The 20939-nt window shown below is 49.3% G+C and overlaps 1 protein-coding gene across 1 annotated transcript in view; it reads right to left on the bottom strand.

Annotated features, from left to right (window-relative positions):
* Positions 1-20656, bottom strand: part of LOC146045785 (pyrethroid hydrolase Ces2e-like) — a 48996-nt gene extending 28340 nt beyond the window's left edge. The window contains exons 1-5 of the mRNA XM_083164841.1: positions 20484-20656; positions 16514-16718; positions 16290-16428; positions 12596-12729; positions 7374-7527 (exon numbers count right to left, since the gene is read on the bottom strand). Of these exons, the coding sequence (XP_083020967.1) occupies positions 7374-7527; positions 12596-12729; positions 16290-16428; positions 16514-16718; positions 20484-20544 (693 nt within the window). The 5' untranslated portion in view covers positions 20545-20656. The remainder of the gene's footprint in view (positions 1-7373; positions 7528-12595; positions 12730-16289; positions 16429-16513; positions 16719-20483) is intronic.
* Positions 20657-20939: the final 283 nt, after the last annotated feature.

Here is a 20939-nt window from a genome sequence, read left to right as displayed (position 1 = left end):
CCCCCCCCACTCCAAATGGCTGGGGAATGCCTGCATTTTCTGGGGGCACTCCCAGAAAACGCTGGGTTACCAACCCCAAATAGTCGCAGGGTGTCAATCTTCGTACATAAGGCTTGCGCATGCCCACAGCATGCCGTTTGCATAAGCGGCCATTAAATTATCACTCTTGCTGGGAATTCGCAGCACAGCAATCAGGCCTGAATTGGCCCTACATTCAGATAACCGGTGGTAAGAAGGATATCCGATACAGGGAATTCAAACAGGGGTCAGGTAAGTATAAAACCTTCCCTTTGCTCTCCCCTAATCCTTATCAACCCTGCCAACAAGTGTCTAACCCTAACCCTCCCCACTAGTGCCTAACCCTAACCTTCCCACCCACAGCCTAACCCTCACCACTAGTGCCTAAACCTAACTTCCCACCCACAGCCTAACCCTCCCCACTAGTGCCTAACCCTAACTTCCCACCCACAGCCTAAGCCTCCCCACTAGTGCCTAACCCTCCCACACGCATCCTAACCCTCCCCACTAGTGCCTAGCCCTAACCTTCCCACCCACAGCCTAACCCTCCCCACTAGTGCCTAACCCTAACTTCCCACCCACAGCCTAAGCCTCCCCACTAGTGCCTAACCTTCCCACACGCAGCCTAACCCTCCCCACTAGTGCCTAGCCCTAACCTTCCCACCCACAGCCTAACCCTCCCCACTAGTGCCTAACTCTAACCTTCCCACCCACAGCCTAACCCTCCCCACTAGTATATGGCAAAATCTGAGCACTAGGGGACAGTGTATTGTGCTTGTACACAGGTGGCTGCCTTCTGGGAGAGGGTTGCCGCCCTTAATACAGAAAGATACAAGAAGAGAACCAGTGGGCTCCTATTGTATACTAATATACAATTTATTAAACAGATATAAAATAATAAATAACAAGAAACATGAAAAATAAATAAAAAGTTAATAAATTGCATGCATGCAGTATTACATTAAAAGGCCATATCAATGCGTTAGCATAGAGATAAAATGTGTAACATGTTTCCAGGTCCTAGATTGGACAAATTGGGCAGATGTAGCCATCACACGATGGGGGTTAAATTCCCAAGGCACAATCTGTGGTAATCGATATTTTGTAAGTCCTCCCGAGAAGGGTGAATGGTGGACAGATGGAATTTTTGCTCACAGATGCGGATGACCGTTGATGTTTAAAGGTGCTTTTGGTCGATTCACCAGATGGTTGGCACCGTTTCCCAAAGGTCTCTACAGAGTGTACTGCGATATTAGATGTGCACTTGGCCGATTGCCTTGCCTTGGTACGCTACTCCAGCTGCTGCACCGGCCAGCGAGCCGACTGCAGGCTGAAGTGCACTTTCTCCGGTGGACGCAGGCTCCGTGTAGACTCACGCTGCTCTTTGCAGCAGGCTGGCTGATCACGGTCCTCAGTGTATCAGCGGCGGCAGATGGAGCACTCTGTGCTGCTGGTAGATGCCAGTATTACGGACCAGAGTGTGCAGGGGGGATTTGGTCAGAGATAAATGCTCCCAGTCTGCCCCTTGTGTCCTCAACTGCCGGTACTTGAAGAAAACTCGGCTTTGTCAATTTAGGAATGGGGAGTTCAGTACTGTGGGTTGGTCTTATACCCATCCAGTGATTGTCAGGTGTGTGTTTACTTTGTTAGGCCGATCTATATCACCTTAATGGCTGCAGGTTTTTCATATATAAAAACAACATACTTTTATCCAAATGCTATGAAATATATACAATTTACGATTGTTTAATATTTTTAGACATATTACACTGACAGATAATAAAAATTACGTTAATTTGTATCACCGCAGGTCAGGTGCATTGCTTTTACTAGACACATTACTTTTTCTATGCACTAATTATACAGGCACACTTTAAAGTTACTATGCAGCGGCATATTATCGCCAAGGGGCATCATTCGCCAGCTAGATCTTAAAGAGACATATATTTCCTAATAGATGCCAGTATAAATGCGGAAAAAAATGGCACTGAATAAATGCATATCCAATTTGGGTCCTACTGTGTATGTCGGCTCTCTTGAGTCGACTCTTATTTGAATATTTCTAATGCTTATATGTCCCTCCATAGATTTAGAGGGAAAGTCTAGTGTAGTATATAAATATAATCAACTAGGTGATTCATCGCGCCCTACGGGCGCTCTTCACACCGTCGTAAGGGGCTAATTTGTGAACGTTTGTATATGAGAAATATGGTTAGAATTGTATGAAAGATGCCCTGTATTGCAACTTGGGTGTCCGCGAATCGCGGGAGGGGGGGTCGCGGGGGGTGCCGTGAATTGTGGGAGGGGGGGTCGCGGGGGGTGCCGCAAATTGCGGGAGGGGGGGCAGGGGGTGGGGGTTGGGTGATTGCTGCAAATCGCGGGAGGGGAGGGGTTGCAGAGAATCGTGGGACGGGGGGTGGCGGTGGGGTGGGTTGCCGCAAATCGCGGGAGGGGGGGTTACGGCGAATCGTGGGAGGGGGGGTCGCGGGGGGTGTACCGCAAATCGCGGGAGGGGGGTCACGGGGTGGGGCGCCGTGAATCGCCGGAGTGGGGGTTGCGGGGGGGGTGTGACGTGAATCGCCACAAGAAAAAATCAACACAGAAAGGTCAACACATGTAAATGTTGACATAAGTGTAGCACTTCATTGGTGTCCATGTCGACACATCAGAATGAATATGAAAACATTCAAAAAAATGAAAAATAAATCTTCAAAAACTCATGTCAACCTTTTTCATTGTCGACCATAGCCATGTCAGTGTTTTGCATGTGCCATTTAATCCTGGGGCTGCTGTGAATTGCGGGGGGGGGGGGGGGTTGCCGCGAATCGCGGGGGAGGGTGCCGCAAATCGTGCAAGGGGGTCGCGGGGGTGGTTCTTTTTGCCGCGAATTGCGGGAGGGGGAGGGTCACGGGGAGGGGGGTTTGTTTGTGTCGCGAATCGCGGGAGGGGCGCCGCGGGGGGGGGTGTTTTTGCCGCGAATCGCGGGAGGGGGGGTCGCGGGGGTGTTTTTACCGCGAATCGCGGGAGGGGGGGTCTGCCGTGAATCGTGGGAGGGGGGGTCGCGGGGGGCGCTCACCTGGTGGCTGTGGAGTAGCAGTGCTGGGGAACATGGGGAGGCATAGGGTGTCTGGCACTGTCTGTGGGCTCACTGGGCTGGTTCTCTGTCATGTGAGTCAGTCATGTGAGTCAGAGGCTCCACCCAGCGTTATACACACACTCACACACTGAGTGACAGATGTAGCCAAATATATAATCAATGTGTGTAAATAAGGATATATACACACATAGAACGGGAGAACAAAAAAGGGATCAAGAACAAAAGTATATATATAAAAAATATATACATAAAAAAGAGGGGGTATATATGTAAAGAATATATGAAATATGAAAAAATATATATGAAAAAACTCAAAGAGAACATATATTTCTTAGCTCGTATCAGCATAGAGCACAATGTCCTAAAGTGTGTATGTCTATTTGGAGCCCTACTTTACGTGTCGACTCCCCTCAGTTGACTCTTATCGGCATATATATTTATATATTCAACTACACATTCAGATGTACGTTTAAATACACATTCAAAGGCACATTTGAAGGAGGATTATAGCGGGAGAGGGTACTATAATCAATCTACATGATAGATGCATATATCTATATCTATAGCAAGCGATAGAGCAGCTGAAATACAATAAAATAAAATAGAATGAAATAAACTAAAATAAACAGAGAGAGCACATAGCAATAGAACGCGAGGAATACTAGAGGAAGTGAGGAGCACTTAGGGGAAAGAGTTTTGGTGCCATTCTTAATCCTAACAGCATCAACTCTATCTCACTGGTTTAAATTCACACATGTCAATAGGCGATCCTGGTTTTTTTATTGTCTGTCAGTGTAATATGTCTAAAAATATTTAAACAACCGTAAATTGTATATATTTTATAGCATTTGGATAAAAGTATGTTGTTTTTGTATATGAAAAACCTGCAGCCATTAAGGTGATATAGATCGGCCTAACAAAGTAAACACACACCTGTGGACAATCACTGGATGGGTATAAGACCAACCCACAGTACTGAACTCCCCATTCCTAAATTGACAAAGCCGAGTTTTCTTCAAGTACCGGCAGTTGAGGACACAAGGGGCAGACTGGGAGCATTTATCTCTGACCAAATCCCCCCTGCACACTCTGGTCCGTAATACCGGCATCTACCAGCAGCACAGAGTGCTCCATCTGCCGCCGCTGATACACCGAGGACCGTGATCAGCCAGCCTGCTGCAAAGAGCAGCGCGAGTCTACACGGAGCCTGCGTCCACCGGAGAAAGTGCACTTCAGCCTGCAGTCGGCTCGCTGGCCGGTGCAGCAGCTGGAGTAGTGCACCAAGGCAAGGCAATCGGCCAAGTGCACATCCAATATCGCAGTACACTCTGTAGAAACCTTTGGGAAACGGTGCCAACCATCTGGTGAATCGACCAAAAGCACCTTTAAACATCAACGGTCATCCGCATCTGTGAGCAAAAATTCCATCTGTCCACCATTCACCCTTCTCGGGAGGACTTACAAAATATCGATTACCACAGATTGTGCCTTGGGAATTTATCACCCATCGTGTGACCGCTACATCTGTCCAATTTGTCCAATCTAGGACTTGGTAACTATCTGTTACACATTTTATCTCTATGCTAACGCATTGATATGGCCTTTTAATGTAATAATGCATGCATGCAATTTATTTATTTTTCATGTCCCTCCCCACTAGTGCCTAACCCTAACCTTCCCACACACAGCCAAAGCCTCCCCACTAGTGCCTAACCCTAACCTTCCCACCCACAGCCTAACCCTCTCCACTAGTGCCTAACCCTAACCATCCCACCCACAGCCTAAGCCTAATGGTGTGTACACACGGGAGCAATATTAGGTAAAATCGCTGGGAATATGGTCGCTGAGCGACCATATTGCCAGTGATTTGGAGCGCTGCGTGTGCACTCCCTGCTGGTCGCTGGAGCATGCTCCTGCGACCAGCGGCTTTCCCCGGCGATCGCTGTGCCGGGAGGTCAGCGCCGGGGAGATCAGCATTGATCTCCCCAGCCCAATGCCGCTGCTCCCTCCCTCCTCCCTTCACGGAGGTCAGCGCCGGGGAGATCAGCATTGATCTCCCCAGCCCCGTGCCGCTGCTCCCTCCCTCCTCCCTTCACGGAGGTCAGCGCCGGGGAGATCAGCATTGATCTCCCCAGCCCCGTGCCGCTGCTCCCTCCCTCCTCCCTTCAAAGTGACAGCAGCAGCGTCTGCTGCTGCTGGTGCTGCACTCCCCCTCCGCCCCGTAGCAGTGTCTCCTTTTCATCGCTGATGAAAAGGAGACACTGAGCAATATGATTGCTGGCAATATATTTCTAGCAATATATCGCTAGCAATCATATTGCACCGTGTGTACACAGCATTATTCCCCTACTAGTGCCTAACCCTAATCTTCCCACCTGCAGCCTTAAGCTGGCCATACATCAGAAAGATCGATCTTAAGATCGATTGCACTCATGATTGTGTACAATTTCCCTTGAAATCCCCAGCAGTCCTTGGTGGTTTTTGGACACACAATCTACACACAATCCATCATACAATCAGTCATACAATCCATCTGCTGCATGATTTTGTACACAAGATGTGCACACAATCTGCATACAATCCATCATACAATCCATCTTATGATGGATTGTATGATTGTGTAAACAAGATGTGCACACAATCTGCATACAATCCATCTTACAATCAATTGAGATTGTATGATTGGGTACAATATCTTTCTGATGTATGGCCAGCTTTACCCTCCCCACTAGGGCCTAACCCTCCCACCCACAGCCTAACACTCCCCACTACTGCCTAACCCTAACCTTCCCACCTGCAGCCAAAGCCTTATTCTCCTACTAGTGGCTAACCCTAACCCTCCCACTCGCAGCCTAACCCTCCCCACTAGTGTATAACCCTAACCTTCCCACCTGCAGCCAAAGCCTTATTCTCCTACTAGTGCCTAACCCTAACCCTCCCACACGCAGCCTAACCCTCCCCACTAGTGCATAACCCTAACCTTCCCACCTGCAGCCAAAGCCTTATTCTCCTACTAGTGCCTATCCCTAACCTTCCCCATGCAGCCTAACCCACCCCACTAGTGCATAGCCCTAACCTTCCCACATGCAGCCTAACCCTCCCCACTAGTACATAACCCTAAGCTTCCCACCCGCAGTGAAAGCCTTATTCCTCACTAGTATCTAACCCTAACCTTCCCCATGCAGTCTAACCCTCCCCACTAGTGCATAACCTGAACCTTCCCACCCGCAGCCTAACCCTCCCCCACTAGTACATAAACCTAAGCTTCCCATCCACACCCAAAGCCTTATTCCTCACTAGTGTCTAACCCTAACCTTTCCCATGCAGTCTAACCCTCCCCACTAGTGCATAACCCTAACCTTCCCACCCGCAGCCTAACCCTCCCCACTAGTGCCTAACCCTAATCCTCCCAATGCAGACTAAGCCTTATTCCCCTACTACTGCCTAACCCTATCCTTCCCACCCACAGCTAAACCTTATTCCCCTACTAGTGCCTAACCCTAACCTTCCCCATGCAGCCTAAGCCTTATTCCCCGGCTAGTGCCTAACCCTAAACTTCCCACCGGCAGCCTAAGTCATTCCCCGGCTAGTGCCTAACCCTAACCTTCCCATACACAGCCTAAGACTTATTCCCCCAATAGTGCTTAACCATGACCTTTCCACTGGCAGCCTAAGCCTTATTCCCCACTAGTGCCTAGCCCTAACCTTCCCACCCGCAGCCTACACCATTTTCCCATACTAGTGCCTAACCCTAACCTTCCCACGCACAGCCTAAGCCTTATTTCCCTACTAGTGCCTAACCCTAACCTTCCCACCCACAGCCTAAGCCTTATTTCCCTACTAGTGCCTAACCCTAACCTTCCCACCCACAGCCTAAGCCTTATTCTCCTACTAGTGCCTAACCGTAACCTTCCCACCCAACGCCTAAGCCTTATTCCCCCACTAGTGCCTAACCCTAACCTTCCCACCCACATACTAAACCTTATTCCCCTGCTAGTGCCTAACCTCCCCACCCACAGCCTATACCTTATTCCCCACTATTGCCTAGCCCTAACTTTCCCACCAACAGCCTAAGCCTTATTCCCCTACTGGTGCCTAACCCTAACCTTCCTACCCACAGCCTAAGCCTTATTCTCCTACTAGTGCCTAACCGTACCCTTCCCACCCAATGCCTAAGCCTTATTCCCTCACTAGTGCCTAACCCTAACCTTCCCACCCACAGCCTAAACCTTACCCCCATGTTATTAATTGAACATACCAGGGCAGAGACACTGACTCCTCCAGCAGACTCCCCAAATATAGTGACACAATTGGGGTCACCTCCGAAATCTGCTATGTTCCCCTGCACCCACCGCAGTGCCTGCACCTGATCCAGGAATCCATAGTTTCCAGGGATCTGCTCATCTCCAGAACTGGAAGAGAAAAGCACTGTCAGATACATTACATTTCAAAGAACTGATCATCTATCAGCACAGCTCAACTCCAACTACCCCGCACCCCCAAAGGACAGGTTTTCAGGATTTCTGTCCATGGAAGCAGGTGGGATAATTCCATTCCCGAGCCACAAGATAGATGATCTCACCTATGAAACTTTAAAGCATAGTTGCCTACCCTCCTGCATTCTGCAGGAGACTCCCTGAAATAGCAGCAATCTCCCTCTCTCCCTCATTAGTCTACCAATCTCCCTCATTTCACCTAGCCCACATTACACTTTTGCATTATTGGGGAAAAAAGAAATGAGAGATGGACACATTTACACAGACTCACCAGTACCATTTCCCAGCACTTTCCCAAGTATAGTAGCTCTTACTACCTGCTTTGGGGCTCATCTACATTTGTATATAAGTCATTTTAAAAGATTCCTCTCAGATGTAGTACACACCCACGCTTCTAGGTACCACGTTCACAATCTCTCCATATATGGAACTAGACACACCTTTTGGGTGGAGCATGACACGCCCCCTCAATGGCTCGCTTTGCTAAATTCTATTACCAACTATAATCTCCCTGAAACTAGTTTTCAAAAGTAGGCAAGTATGCTTTAAAGACATCCAAAAAACATGACCTATGGGGGATTGAGGCTTGGAGATGAGAACCACCAAATTAGAAAATAGCCACAAACTTTTACTCTTTGAAACCTTTAGCAACAATCACAAATAAGTGTCCAGTGATTTACCCATACCCTGTATTAGTAGAATGCTGTATGCAGACATGTGGCGATACCTGGAGGTGCCCTGATTGGTATATCTGCACCCGGAGCTGCCTGTACTTGTATATCTGCTGCACATGTCTGTAGTCTGGGGATTTATAATGTACAGAGGTATCATCCCAAGCGCTCTCCCACACTCACCTGCCCAGCAACGCACCCCACTCCTATCCCTCTCCAGTGCATGCACTCCACTCCCTCTACACTGAAACTCACCTGCCCAGCCTCGCCCCTCATTCCTATCTCTCTCCAATGCGCGCACTCCACTCCCTCTACACTGACACTCACCTGCCCAGCCTCGCACCTCACTCCTATCTCTCCTCAGTGCATGCACTCCACTTCCTCTACACCAGGGGTGTCAAACACTAGGCCCGCGGGCCAAATCCGGCCCGCCAGACCTCTTCATGTGGCCCGCGCAGCCGCCGCCAGCCTTCACCTATTATTCTCAAATTTATTTTTTTACACAAGAAAGCCGCCTCTTCAGCGCATGCGCGGCAGCCTACAAGCCTGAGAACGTCTGCCCTCTAGCGCAGTGCCGCCGGTCGTCAACCCCTCCTCTGCTCCCACCTGCTGTATAGGAGCCAGAGAGAGGAAAGAGCAGGTCCGTTGTGGTGAATGGTGCTGCTGCTGTGCGCTCCAGGTCACTTACTGCTGAGTGTGCACTGCACAGTGACCAGGAGCACGCTGCCCTCCACTCCTGGATAGATCGTGCGAGGAGCGCTACTCACAGCAGGGAGGGGGAAATGCGCCTGTGTGAGAGCGCAGCTGTGTCCTTGGTGGTGGAGCGGCTCAGACTGGAGTGGATGCATCAGAGCGGGTAAGTGTCAAACTCTCTGCCTATGTGTGTGTGTGTGTGTGTGTGCACTGGCACATTGCAGTCCATCATTAATTGCTGTGTCCCATGATAATAAGCAGGACATACACCCTAAGACTGAGTGCTGCCCCCCTGTGCAGGCAGCGTGTGCCCTAATGCACTGCAGTTCACAGCAATAGCAGGAGGGAAATGCTACTGCTGAGTTACAGTGGTATTATTTGGGACATACTTGTATGAAGGACACTATTATGATAATAAAGAATGGACACATAGTCCTACAGATACAACCGGCCCTTTGAGGGTGACCAAACTGCTGATGCGGCCCCCGATGAATTTGAGTTAGACACCCCTGCTCTACACTGACACTCACCTGCCCAGCCGCGCACGCCAATCCTATCTCTCCCCAGTATGCGCACTCCACTCCCTCTACACTGGCACTCACCTGCCCAGCCTCGCCCCTCTTATCTTTCTCCAATGCGCGCACTCCACTCCCTCTACACTGACACTCACCTGCCCAGCCTCGCACCTCACTGCTATCTCTCCCCAGTGCATGCACTCCACTCCCTCTACACTGACACTCACCTGCCCAACATTGCACCTCACTCCTATCTCTCCCCAGTTTTGCCAAACTAATCTACTAGGGTTCTATGAGAAAGTTAGTAAAAACCTTGATAATGGAAACGCTGTAGATGTGATTTTCCTAGATTTTGCTAAGGCCTTTGATACTGTCCCACACAAGAGGTTGATAAACAAAATGGAGGACCTAGGATTGGGTGAAAATATCTGCAGATGGGTAGGGAATTGGATATGTAATAGAGAACAAAGAGTGGTGGTGAATAGTGCCATATCAAATACAATACCGGTACTAAGTGGAGTGCCTCAGGGTTCGGTTTCAGGGCCCATTTTATTTAACATTTTTCTTAACGATATTGGGATGGGGTTACTCAGCAATGTATACATCTTTGCAGACGATACAAAACTAAGCAAAGTTATTAAAACATCAGAAGATGCCACCATGCTTCGAAAGGATCTTGCAAATCTAGAGGAATGGGCTAAAAAGTGGAAGATGAAGTTCAACTTGGATAAATGTAAAGTTATGCACCTTGGGAGACACAGTGTGCTAGTTATAACCTTAGCGGAGAGGAATTGGGTATTTCAACACTAGAAAAGGATCTAGGAGTCCAAATAGACAGCAAACTGGGGTGTAGTGCCCAATGTAATGTAGCAACAAAAAAGGCCAACACAATTTTAGCATGCATTAAAAGGGGCATGGAAACTAGGGACTCAAGGGTAATCATGCCACTGTATAAAGCATTGGTAAGACCGCACCTTGAATACGGTGTACAATTCTGGGCCCCGAACTATAAAAAGGACATCATTGAATTAGAAAAAATCCAGAGACAAGCAACAAAGCTTATTAGGGGAATGGAGAACTTAAGCTACGAGGAGAGATTAAGCAAGTTGGGACTATTTACATTAGAAAAGAGACGTTTAAGGGGGGACATGCTCAACAAGTACAAATACATCAGGGGCCAATATAAGGAACTGTCAAACACCCTTTTTTCTACTAGAAAGGAGTCTAGGATGCGAGGGCATGAGTATAGATTAGAAGAACAAAAGATTTTGTTCAGCTAGAAGAAAAAATTTCTTTACAGTCAGAGCAGTCAAACTTTGGAACTCTCTTCCTGGAGAGGTGGTGTCGGCAGACACATTAAATACGTTCAAAATAAGGTTGGACAAACACTTATTGGTTAAAAACATCCATGGGTACATATGAGAAATATAATCTGTCTTTAAAATATCAGAACACACTATACAGCAATGGATAATCTTTTATAACATCCTAGGTTGAACTAGATGGACGCAAGTCTTCCTACACTGACACTCACCTGCCCAGCCTTGCACTTCACTCCTATCTCTCCCCAGTGTGTGCAATCCACTCCCTCTACACTGACACTCACCTGCCCAGCCTCGGACCTCACTCCTATCTCTCCCCAGTGCGCGCACTCCACTCTTCCTACACTGACACTCACCTGCCCAGCCTTGCACTTCACTCCTATATCTCCCCAGTGCATGCACTCCACTCCCTCTACACTGATACTCACCTGCCCAACCTTGCACCTCACTCCTGTCTCTCCCCAGTGCAAGCATTCCACTCCCTCTACACTGACACTCACCTGCCCAATATCGCACCTCATTCTTATCTCTCCCCAGTGCTTGCACTCCCCCCCCCCCTATACTGGCACTCACCTGCCCAACCTCACACCTCACTCCTATCTCTCCCCAGTGCGCACACTCCATTCCCTCTACACTAACACTCACCTGCCCAGCCTTGCTCCTCACTAGTATCTCTCTGCAGTGCTTGCACTCCACTCCCTCTACGCTTGCACTCACCGGCCCAACCTTGCACCTCACTCTTATCTCTCCCCAATGCACACACTACACTCCCTCTACACTGACACTCACCTGCCCAGCCTCGCACCTCACTGCTATCTCTCCCCAGTGCATGCACTCCACTCCCTCTACACTGACACTCACCTGCCCAACCTCGCACCTCACTTCTATCTCTCCCCAGTGCGCGCACTCCACTCTTCCTAAACTGACACTCACCTGCCCAGCCTTGCTCCTCACTAGTATCTCTCTGCAGTGCTTGCATTCTGCTCCCTCTACACTGGCACTCACCTGCCCAGCCTCGCACCTCACTCCTATCTCTCCCCAATGCGCACACTCCACTCCCTCTACACTGACACTCACTTACCCAGACGGGCACCTCACTCCTATCTCTCCCCAGTGCATGCACTCCACTCCCTCTACACTGACACTCACCTGCCCAACCTCCCACCTCACTCCTATCTCTCCCCAGTGCATGCACTCCACTCCCTCTACACTGACACTCACCTGCCCAACCTTGCACCTCACTCCTATCTCTCCACAGTGCTTGCACTCCGCTCCCTCTACACTGGCACTCACCTGCCCAACCTCGCACCTCACTGCTATCTCTCCCCAGTGCATGCACCCCACTTCCTCTACACTGACACTCACCTGCCAAACCTCGCACCTCATTCCTATCTCTCCCCTGTGCACTCCACTCTCTCTATACTGGCACTCACCTGCCTAGCCTTGTACCTCACTCCTATCTCTCCCCAGTGCATGCACTCCACTCTACAGAGGGTCCTCCAGTGCCCACCACAGCCACCCCTATCCTGGGGATTTGTGGCACTGCTCTCCTGATTGCTGTATCTGTTGGGATCATCAAGGCTGCTGCTTTCCTCTAGTCTATAGCCCTCATCCTCTAGATTGCAAGCTCTCAGGATCAGGGTTCTCTGTTTCACATCTACGTACATGGCGTATTTGCTATGATTTTATTATTCTGCAGAATTTGATGGTGCTTTACAAAAAAACAATAAATACGCATGTACCATATATGTAGTTTGCGTGTTTCATAGTTTATTTGACTTACCTGAGGAAACCCATGAGCCCCAGGCGATACTGGATAGAGACAACTATTACATTCTCATAGGCGCTCATCGCTGAGCCCTCAAACATCAGCGCTGCCCCCATCGACAAGCCGCCACCGTGTATAAACACCATCACCTGGACACAGACAAGAAAAGTACCGTTAGATATGTGGTTGTCATGATCCGAATAATAAAGCATGCCTTCTATTATTATGTGTGAGATCAGGGCATGTCTTGTATTATGCGTGTAAACTAAATGTGAACCAGGGAGAATACTAAGAGGCTGGTTCTATGTTCACTCAGAGTGACCATCTGTATAGTTCTCTGAATTTAGGATCAGAGACCCCTCATAAATCAGATTGGGGGTTAGATCAATAGTGTCCAGACAACAGGCCAAAAGTGCTCGGCCCCCTCCACTAAAGATCTCTTATCAGCATTGGGGAATGTGGGTTGTATTTTACATGGATAAGGAATGCGTACAAATCACTAATTCTTCATGTAGAAGATTAATTATCTAGGGACATTCATTAGTGTCCAGCAGGGAAATGGTCAAAATCCCAAAGGGGCAAGGGGCTTCATTGCACTCCCCCACTGTGTAGTCGGGATTCCGACGTCACGCTAATGACTGTCAGAATCCCGACTGTCGGTGTGTTATACCACACAAGCATAGCAATGAGGTGTGAGGCGTTGAGGTGTCAATCAGCTCAGGACAAGAGGTTCTGGGAAGAGGACATGTTTAAATTTGTATAGAGTGCTGGGAGAATGCCCCCCACCTGTGGTATAGTTAAACATGCAGAGTTACAAGTACCAAAGGGCCATGGGAACAATGTTAGGGCCATGCCTGAAATGATGTCCATCATAATTATGGTTTACCTTGTTTTGTTCCAAGGAACATTATAATCTCTGCTAGCATTGGCCCGAAGTCACCTTAAGGCTGCCAAAGCTAAGCGGAGGTTCTGGAAATGCCTATACCACAGGGAAATGTCTGTTTGGGGTGTGGCAGAAGGTACTGGTACTGACCTCAGGGAGTCACACCAAACTGCCAGCTGCAGGGGATACCGGTGTGCCAGTAGTTTGCCATCTCCTGGGAGAGGAGCAGTAACCAGACCCCTTGCCTGCCCTAGCAGTGGCTATGGCCCAGGTGGTACCATGACAGAGGCCAAGAATAGGGAAATGTTAGTAGAGATTCAGCAGAATCAGTGGTCAGACACCCCACACCTGTACCAAACCTGCTTCGCAGGGAGGATGGGGAACATACACCTAGGTACCCACCAGGAAGATACAGGTCACGTAACACTCCTGAGACAGCCAGCACGCAGTGGCACACTGGGGTATGAGGGTACTACAGGTAACCCAGTGGGAGGTGGGTGAGATGCAGAGCCTAGAGGTGATTAACAAGTGCTGGAGTTGGGTCACATCTGTAGTGCTTATCCTAACATGGGGACTGTGGCAGCAGGGAGACCACTGCTACCCATCCAGGCAATGTAGTGAATAGCGCACTGATGAGACAGTGACGTGGGTCACCGCCCTTGTGCGCCATGTCGAAGGGGGAGGTGTAATGATCTGATCAGATGATGGATCGAATAAAGCATGCCTCCTATTATTATGTGTGAGATCAGGGCATGTCTTGTATTATGCGTGTAAACTTAATGTGAACCAGGGAGAATACTAAGAATCTGGTTCTGTGTTCACTCAGAGTGACCATCTGTATAGTTCTCTGAATTTAGGATCAGAGACCCCTCATAAATCAGATTGGGGGTTAGATCAATAGTGTCCAGACAACAGGTCAACGGTGCTCCGCCCCCTCCACTAAAGATCTCTTATCAGCATTGGGGAATGTGGGTTGTATTTTACATGGATAAGGAATGCGTACAAATCACTCTGAAAACAGCAGACTAATTCTTCATGTAGAAGATCAATTATCTAGGTACATTCACTAGTGTCCAGCAGGGAAATGGTCAAAATCCCGCATCCCAGAGGCACAGCTGCTGGTCTATGGCACACACTCACTAGATGCAGTGATGGAGCATAGGCTGGATTTCACAGTGTGCACAGATGCTGACACCCACCCACCAGGAGCAGTGATGGAGCACAGGCTGGCTATCACAGTGAGCACAGATGCTGACACACATTCACCAAGAGCAGTGATGGAGCCCAGGCTGGATACCACAGTGTGCACAGCTGCTGGTCTATGACACACTCAACGGGAGCAGAGATGGAGCCCCGGCTGGATATCAGTGTGCACAGCTGCTGACACACACTCACCGGGAGCAGTGATGGAGCCCCGGCTGGATATCAGTGTGCACAGCTGCTGACACACACTCACCGGGAGCAGTGATGGAGCCCAGGATGGATATCACAGTGTGCACAGCTGCTGACACACACTCACCACGAGCAATGATGGAGCCCAGGCTGGATATCATCACAGTGTGCACAGATGATGACACACACTCACCAGAAGCAGTGGTGGAGCCCAGGATGGCTATCACAGTGTGCACAGCTGCTGGCACACACTTACCTGGAGCAGTGATGGAGCCCAGGCTGGATATCACAGTGTGCATCTTTTGTAAATATTTATTTTACAAATGAACTATATGTACCAGTATTCTCCAATTCCCAGCATGCGGGATGCTGACACACATTCACCAAGAGCAGTGATAGAGCCCAGGCTGGATATCACAGTGTGCACAGCTGCTGGTCTATGACACACTCAACGGGAGCAGAGATGGAGCCCCGGGCTGGATATCACAGTGTGCACAGCTGCTGACACACACTCACCGGGAGCAGTGATGGAGCCCAGGATGGATATCACAGTGTGCACAGCTGCTGACACACACTCAACTGGAGCAGTGATGGAGCCCAGGCTGGATATCACAGTGTGCACAGCAGTGGCACACACTCACCAGGAGCAGTAATGGAGCCCAGGCTGGATATCAGTGTGCACAGCTGCCTGGAGCAGTGATGGAGCCAAGCTGAATATAACAGTGTGCACATCTGCTGGCACACACTCACCACGAGCAATGATGGAGCCCAGGCTGGATATCATCACAGTGTGCACAGATGCTGACACACTCACCACGAGCAATGATGGAGCCCAGGCTGGATATCATCACAGTGTGCACAGCTGCTGGCACACACTTACCGGGAGCAGTGATGGAGCCCAGGCTGGATATCACAGTGTGCATCTTTTGTAAATATTTATTTTACAATTGAACTATATGTACCAGTATTCTCCAATTCCCAGCATGCGGGGGGGGGGGGGGGGGGGGGCTTACTGGGACCTGTAGTCTATCCAGTAAAAACATTTTTTACATTCACAAACTAAATGGATTTGGCACCACAGCATAGTTGTGTCTAGGCTCCAGCTGTTAACTTGGGTGCCCGGAGGGATGGGCAGTGGGGGCATTGCTGACTAGTTAGGGGGGTTAATGCTCCTTTTGCTGGGACCAATATAAGCGTGTCCTCTGGCTGTGGTATTACCCCCCTGCTACTGGAGCTTGTTGCTAGTTCTTAAAGTACAGATGGACCCCACACAGAGATTTGTCTGATTCCTGATGGACCACCTACATCAGACTGGTGCAAGTGGGAACTGATAATGATGGCGATTAGAACCAGTGGATTGCAGCAGATCACAGCGACCCTCTCCCTTTCCCAAATGTTTCATTATCACATTGATCACACACGTGGCGTGCTTACAGGTAATCTGGCGCTCTGATCTCGGCCGGCTGGAGAGAAGATATTCAGGTACAGACAGTCCTCGGACACTGGGGGTAACGTAACTCTGACCTTCACCAGTTTTAGTAGTTCTTCCACCATCTGTGAATTCTGCAGGCACCTGGGAAGGGATCACAATGAACATACAGGGTAACAAGATCAGCACCTGCTGACATTCATCTAATCCCCCATCCCTTTGTACTCACATGGGGGGTTGTTCTGTGGCCTCTCGGATAGACCCCCAGGACTCAGGGGGTTCCGGGCTGGCAAGTCTTAATGGACCAACTGGTGGCTTTGCAAATGGGACACCATAGAAAGCGTGGACCGTTCTGTCTGTCTCCTTCACCGCTACCGTCTTCCCTCTGAGCTTCCCGTACTGGGTGTCCACCAGGGGCCTGTCCTCCACCTGCCCTAAAATCACATAGGAGAGATATAAAGTACCAGCCAATCAGCTCCTAACTGCCATTGTTCAAACAGCCTGTAACATGGTAGCTAGGAGCTGATTGGCAGCTACTGAGGCCGGGATGTAATGACAGCCGGTTTACCTGCGCTCAAAGTCAAACGCTAGAATCTCCAACTTGTTTCTAGAACTCGCCCAATATAACAGCCATGGGTACCAATGAGTAACATAATCTATCTTTAAATTATCAGATCATACTATATAACAATGGATTAGCTATTATAGACCTAGGTTGAACTAGATGGACGCAAGCCTTTATTCAGCCTTACCTACTATGTAACTATGTAATAACGGCGTGAACTTTTTCTGCTTTGTTTGCAAATTAGACTTGTGGTATTTAGAACAAGTAGAGCCGAATCTATTTGTACCAACCGTAAGCATCTTTTAGTTTTACAGCCCGTCGGGTCCTCAGGAACATGAATCGGTCCGGTGACATTAAACTCGTCCTGAAGTCCAAGATGGCTGAACAGAGCCATGAGATTTGCAGGACATGAGGAAAAGGAGCTGCACCGGTCCATTACATGGACAGCAGATGAGTCCTCCTAAGGTGCTCCCAGGGGCCCATGTATTAGACAGGGACCATCCTGCGTTTCCACCTCATTCTGGTGAGTGACTGGGACAATCTATGCTGCGTGCTAATGGGGCGATTCAGCTTCAGTCGCTGATCGATGAAAAATGCTATTTGGTGATTTTCCGTGATCTGTACTCACGGTAGCGGACATGTGCAAGCCCTGACACTGCAGTCAGATATGGGCCTTTCATCTCAATCATTCCAAAAATATGTATTTTTCTTTGCGTTACAACAGATGTTTTGTGTTTTTTCCAACAAAGTGATTTAGGGCTGATGTATTTCAATTGGATTTCTAAGTACATACACTATTTTGGGGTGCATTAGTGTAATGTATTTTGGGGGGAACATTTAGGGAATTTGGTAACTCCTGGTAGCATCATGCAAGTGTGTGCGTGGGGGGGGGTTACAAGGCAAGGTGGCCCAGCATGCCGGGTCCTTACCCCACAAAAGTCCATTTGACCGTGAAATCCTCTTAGAATACTAATGGATAATGTAATATATTTCTATCCGCATTTTCAGTCGCTATTTCCCCTCATGCATGCGCAATGCGAACGGTACCACGCACAGTCATTCGATATCGCTCGATTTGTGAATTCTCAAATTACCAAACAACTCTGAGTCAGGCCCATAGATATGGAGGGTAGTAAAAAAGTCTGCTATATACACATTTAAAGAATGCTGCTCCCAGATTGCACTGCAAATACTATTATTGTAACAATCCCCTGTGATTAATGTTACTGTGGCCCAACCTATCAGTGTACACAGTCAGTGTGAGGAAATCGCTGCTCTACACACCAGGGCTATACCGGCAGTGCTGTGTACACCAGGGCTATACCGGCAGTGCTGTGTACACCAGGGATATACCGGCAGTGCTGTGACCCTGTGCCTCATGCTGTATATACCAGGGATATACCGGCAGTGCTGTGTGTACACCAGGGATATACCGGCAGTGCTGTGTGTACACCAGGGATATACCGGCAGTGCTGTGTGTACACCAGGGATATACCGGCAGTGCTGTGTACACACCAGGGATATACCGGCAGTGCTGTGTACACACCAGGGATATACCGGCAGTGCTGTGACCCTGTGCCTCATGCTGTATATACCAGGGATATACCGGTAGTGCTGTGTACACCAGGGATATACCGGCAGTGCTGTGTACACCAGGGATATACCGGCAGTGCTGTGACCCTGTGCCTCATGCTGTATATACCAGGGATATACCGGTAGTGCTGTGTACACCAGGGATATACCGGCAGTGCTGTGTACACCGGATGTGGGACGATTTGTAGACAACAAGTAGATAGACAGCCATTAGGTCGACACCATTAGTTCGACAACTCAATAGGTCGACATGCTTTTAGGTCGACATGCCATTAGGTCGACAGTCAAAAGGTCGACATTGTTTTTTTTCACTGTTTTTGCCCGAAATGTCGACACAGTCAACATGGACACAGTTTGAAGTGAACCGCAGCCCCTCGCATCGCTCGCTATGCTTCGGGCACGGTGCATCGCTGCGCTCGGCACACTATTTTATTCTCCCACCACGCCCTAGTGGATAGAAGGGCATGAAATACCGCCTGTCGGCACATGTCGGCTCAAAAAACAGTGAAAAAAACCATGTCGACCTTTTGACTGTCGACCTAGACACTGTCTATCTACAAATAGTCCGGATACCGTGTACACCAGGGATATCCCTGCAGTGCTGTGTGTACACCAGGGATAGACCGGCAGTGCTGTGTACACCAGGGATAGACCGGCAGTGCTGTGTACACCAGGGATAGACCGGCAGTGCTGTGTACACCAGGGATAGACCGGCAGTGCTGTGTACACCAGGGATAGACCGGCAGTGCTGTGACCCTGTGCCTCATGCTGTATATACCATGGATATACCGGTAGTGCTGTGTACACCAGGGATATACCGGCAGTGCTGTGTACACCAGGGATATACAGGCAGTGCTGTGTACACCAGGGATATACCCGCAGTGCTGTGTGTACACCAGGGATATACCGGCAGTGCTGTGACCCTCCACCTCATGCTGTATACACCAGGGATATTCCTGCAATGCTGTGTACACCAGGGAAATTCCTGTAGTGATGTGTTCACCAAGGATATACCCGCAGTGCTGTAAGCCTGCGTCTCATGTTGTATACACCAGGGATATTCCCGCAGTGCTGTGTACACCAGGGATATACCCACAGTGCTGTGACCCTGTGCCTAGTGCTATACACTGTATAGTATATAGGACATATACTGCAGGCTAAATATGGCAGGTCTGCCCTTTTAATATGATCCCAATGCGGGTGGGGCTGACCTGTATGGGATGAGAGCATCGGAAGACCTTTGTCCTGGTTGTCAGTAACCCATTAGGGGCCCATTTATGATTGATCACATTTACAATGCAATCTGGGTAGAATATCACCTCCCAGGATCACATTGGGAAATGCGATCACATCACAGAGACATACCTCCCAACATGACCCTCTCCAGGAGGGACACCATCACCTGTGTTGAAGCACCTTTCTTATCAATCAACCTGTTCAACACATGAAAGATGAAGGTAATCATACATTAGGAGAAAAGTATAGGAGCAGAGCATTGTGTCCCTCCTGGAGAGGGTCATGTTGGGAGGGATGGTACTGGTGCAGTCAGCAGTGATACAGGGATAGGCTCCAATTAGCTGCTACCAAAGTGCTTTACTGATCCAAGTCAATGACTTGGTGTGCAACGCTCAAAGATATATAGCAGCATGCAGTCACTCCTCAGTCAGAAGCATGTACCCCTGCACCCCACCACCACCCCCCCCCCCCCGCAGTGACATGTGGGGTGTCTCCTCTGCAGCCCCCTGCAGTGACATGAAAGTAATTTGCGGTGTCTCACCTGCAGCCCCCCTCCTAGTGACATAAGTAATATGGGGGGTCTCCCTTGCAGCGACATGTAAGTAATGTGGGGTGTCTCCTCTGCAGCCCCCTGCAGTGACATGAAAGTAATGTGCGGTGTCTCACCTGCAGCCCCCGCAGTGACATGTATGTAATGTGGGATGTCTCACCTGCAGCCCCCCACAGTGACTTGTAAGTGATGCGGGGTGTCTCACCTGCACCCCCACCCCCTGCAGTGACATGTATGTAATGTGGGGTGTCTCACCTGCAGCCAGCGCCCCCAGGATGAGGCTGCACAGTAGAATTCCCTTCATCAGAGTCCCCATGTCTCAGGACTGTGCAGTGCTTGCAGACAGATCCCCGGTGACGGTGTGAGAGAATTGCTGTGGGCTGGAAATATATCCCCAGGACACGCCTGTAACATAACGTGTGATTGGCTGCTGGGGACCTGTCACTGGCTGATAGACTGTACAGCTTTGTCTATATCAGGGCATGTAGATAATCTGTTTTAAATTGTATCAGGGTTCACTGCAGCTAATGGGGGAGATTCTCTAAGAATCTCCGCCCCCTTCGCCGCCCATCGCATTTATAATTATCGCATATGTTGTAACATATGCGATAATTATAGCAAAGGACAGCTCTTGCGTTAAGAGCTGTCCTTTGCGGTGAGAGTCGCCGGGTCCCAGCAGGTCCCGGCGGCTCCCCCCTCCCTCACACTAGA

Source organism: Crinia signifera, chromosome 11, assembly GCF_055691185.1.
Source record: "Crinia signifera chromosome 11, ASM5569118v1, whole genome shotgun sequence".
NCBI classification, from domain to species: Eukaryota; Metazoa; Chordata; class Amphibia; order Anura; family Myobatrachidae; genus Crinia; species Crinia signifera.
This window is presented reverse-complemented; position numbering and strand designations above follow the sequence as displayed.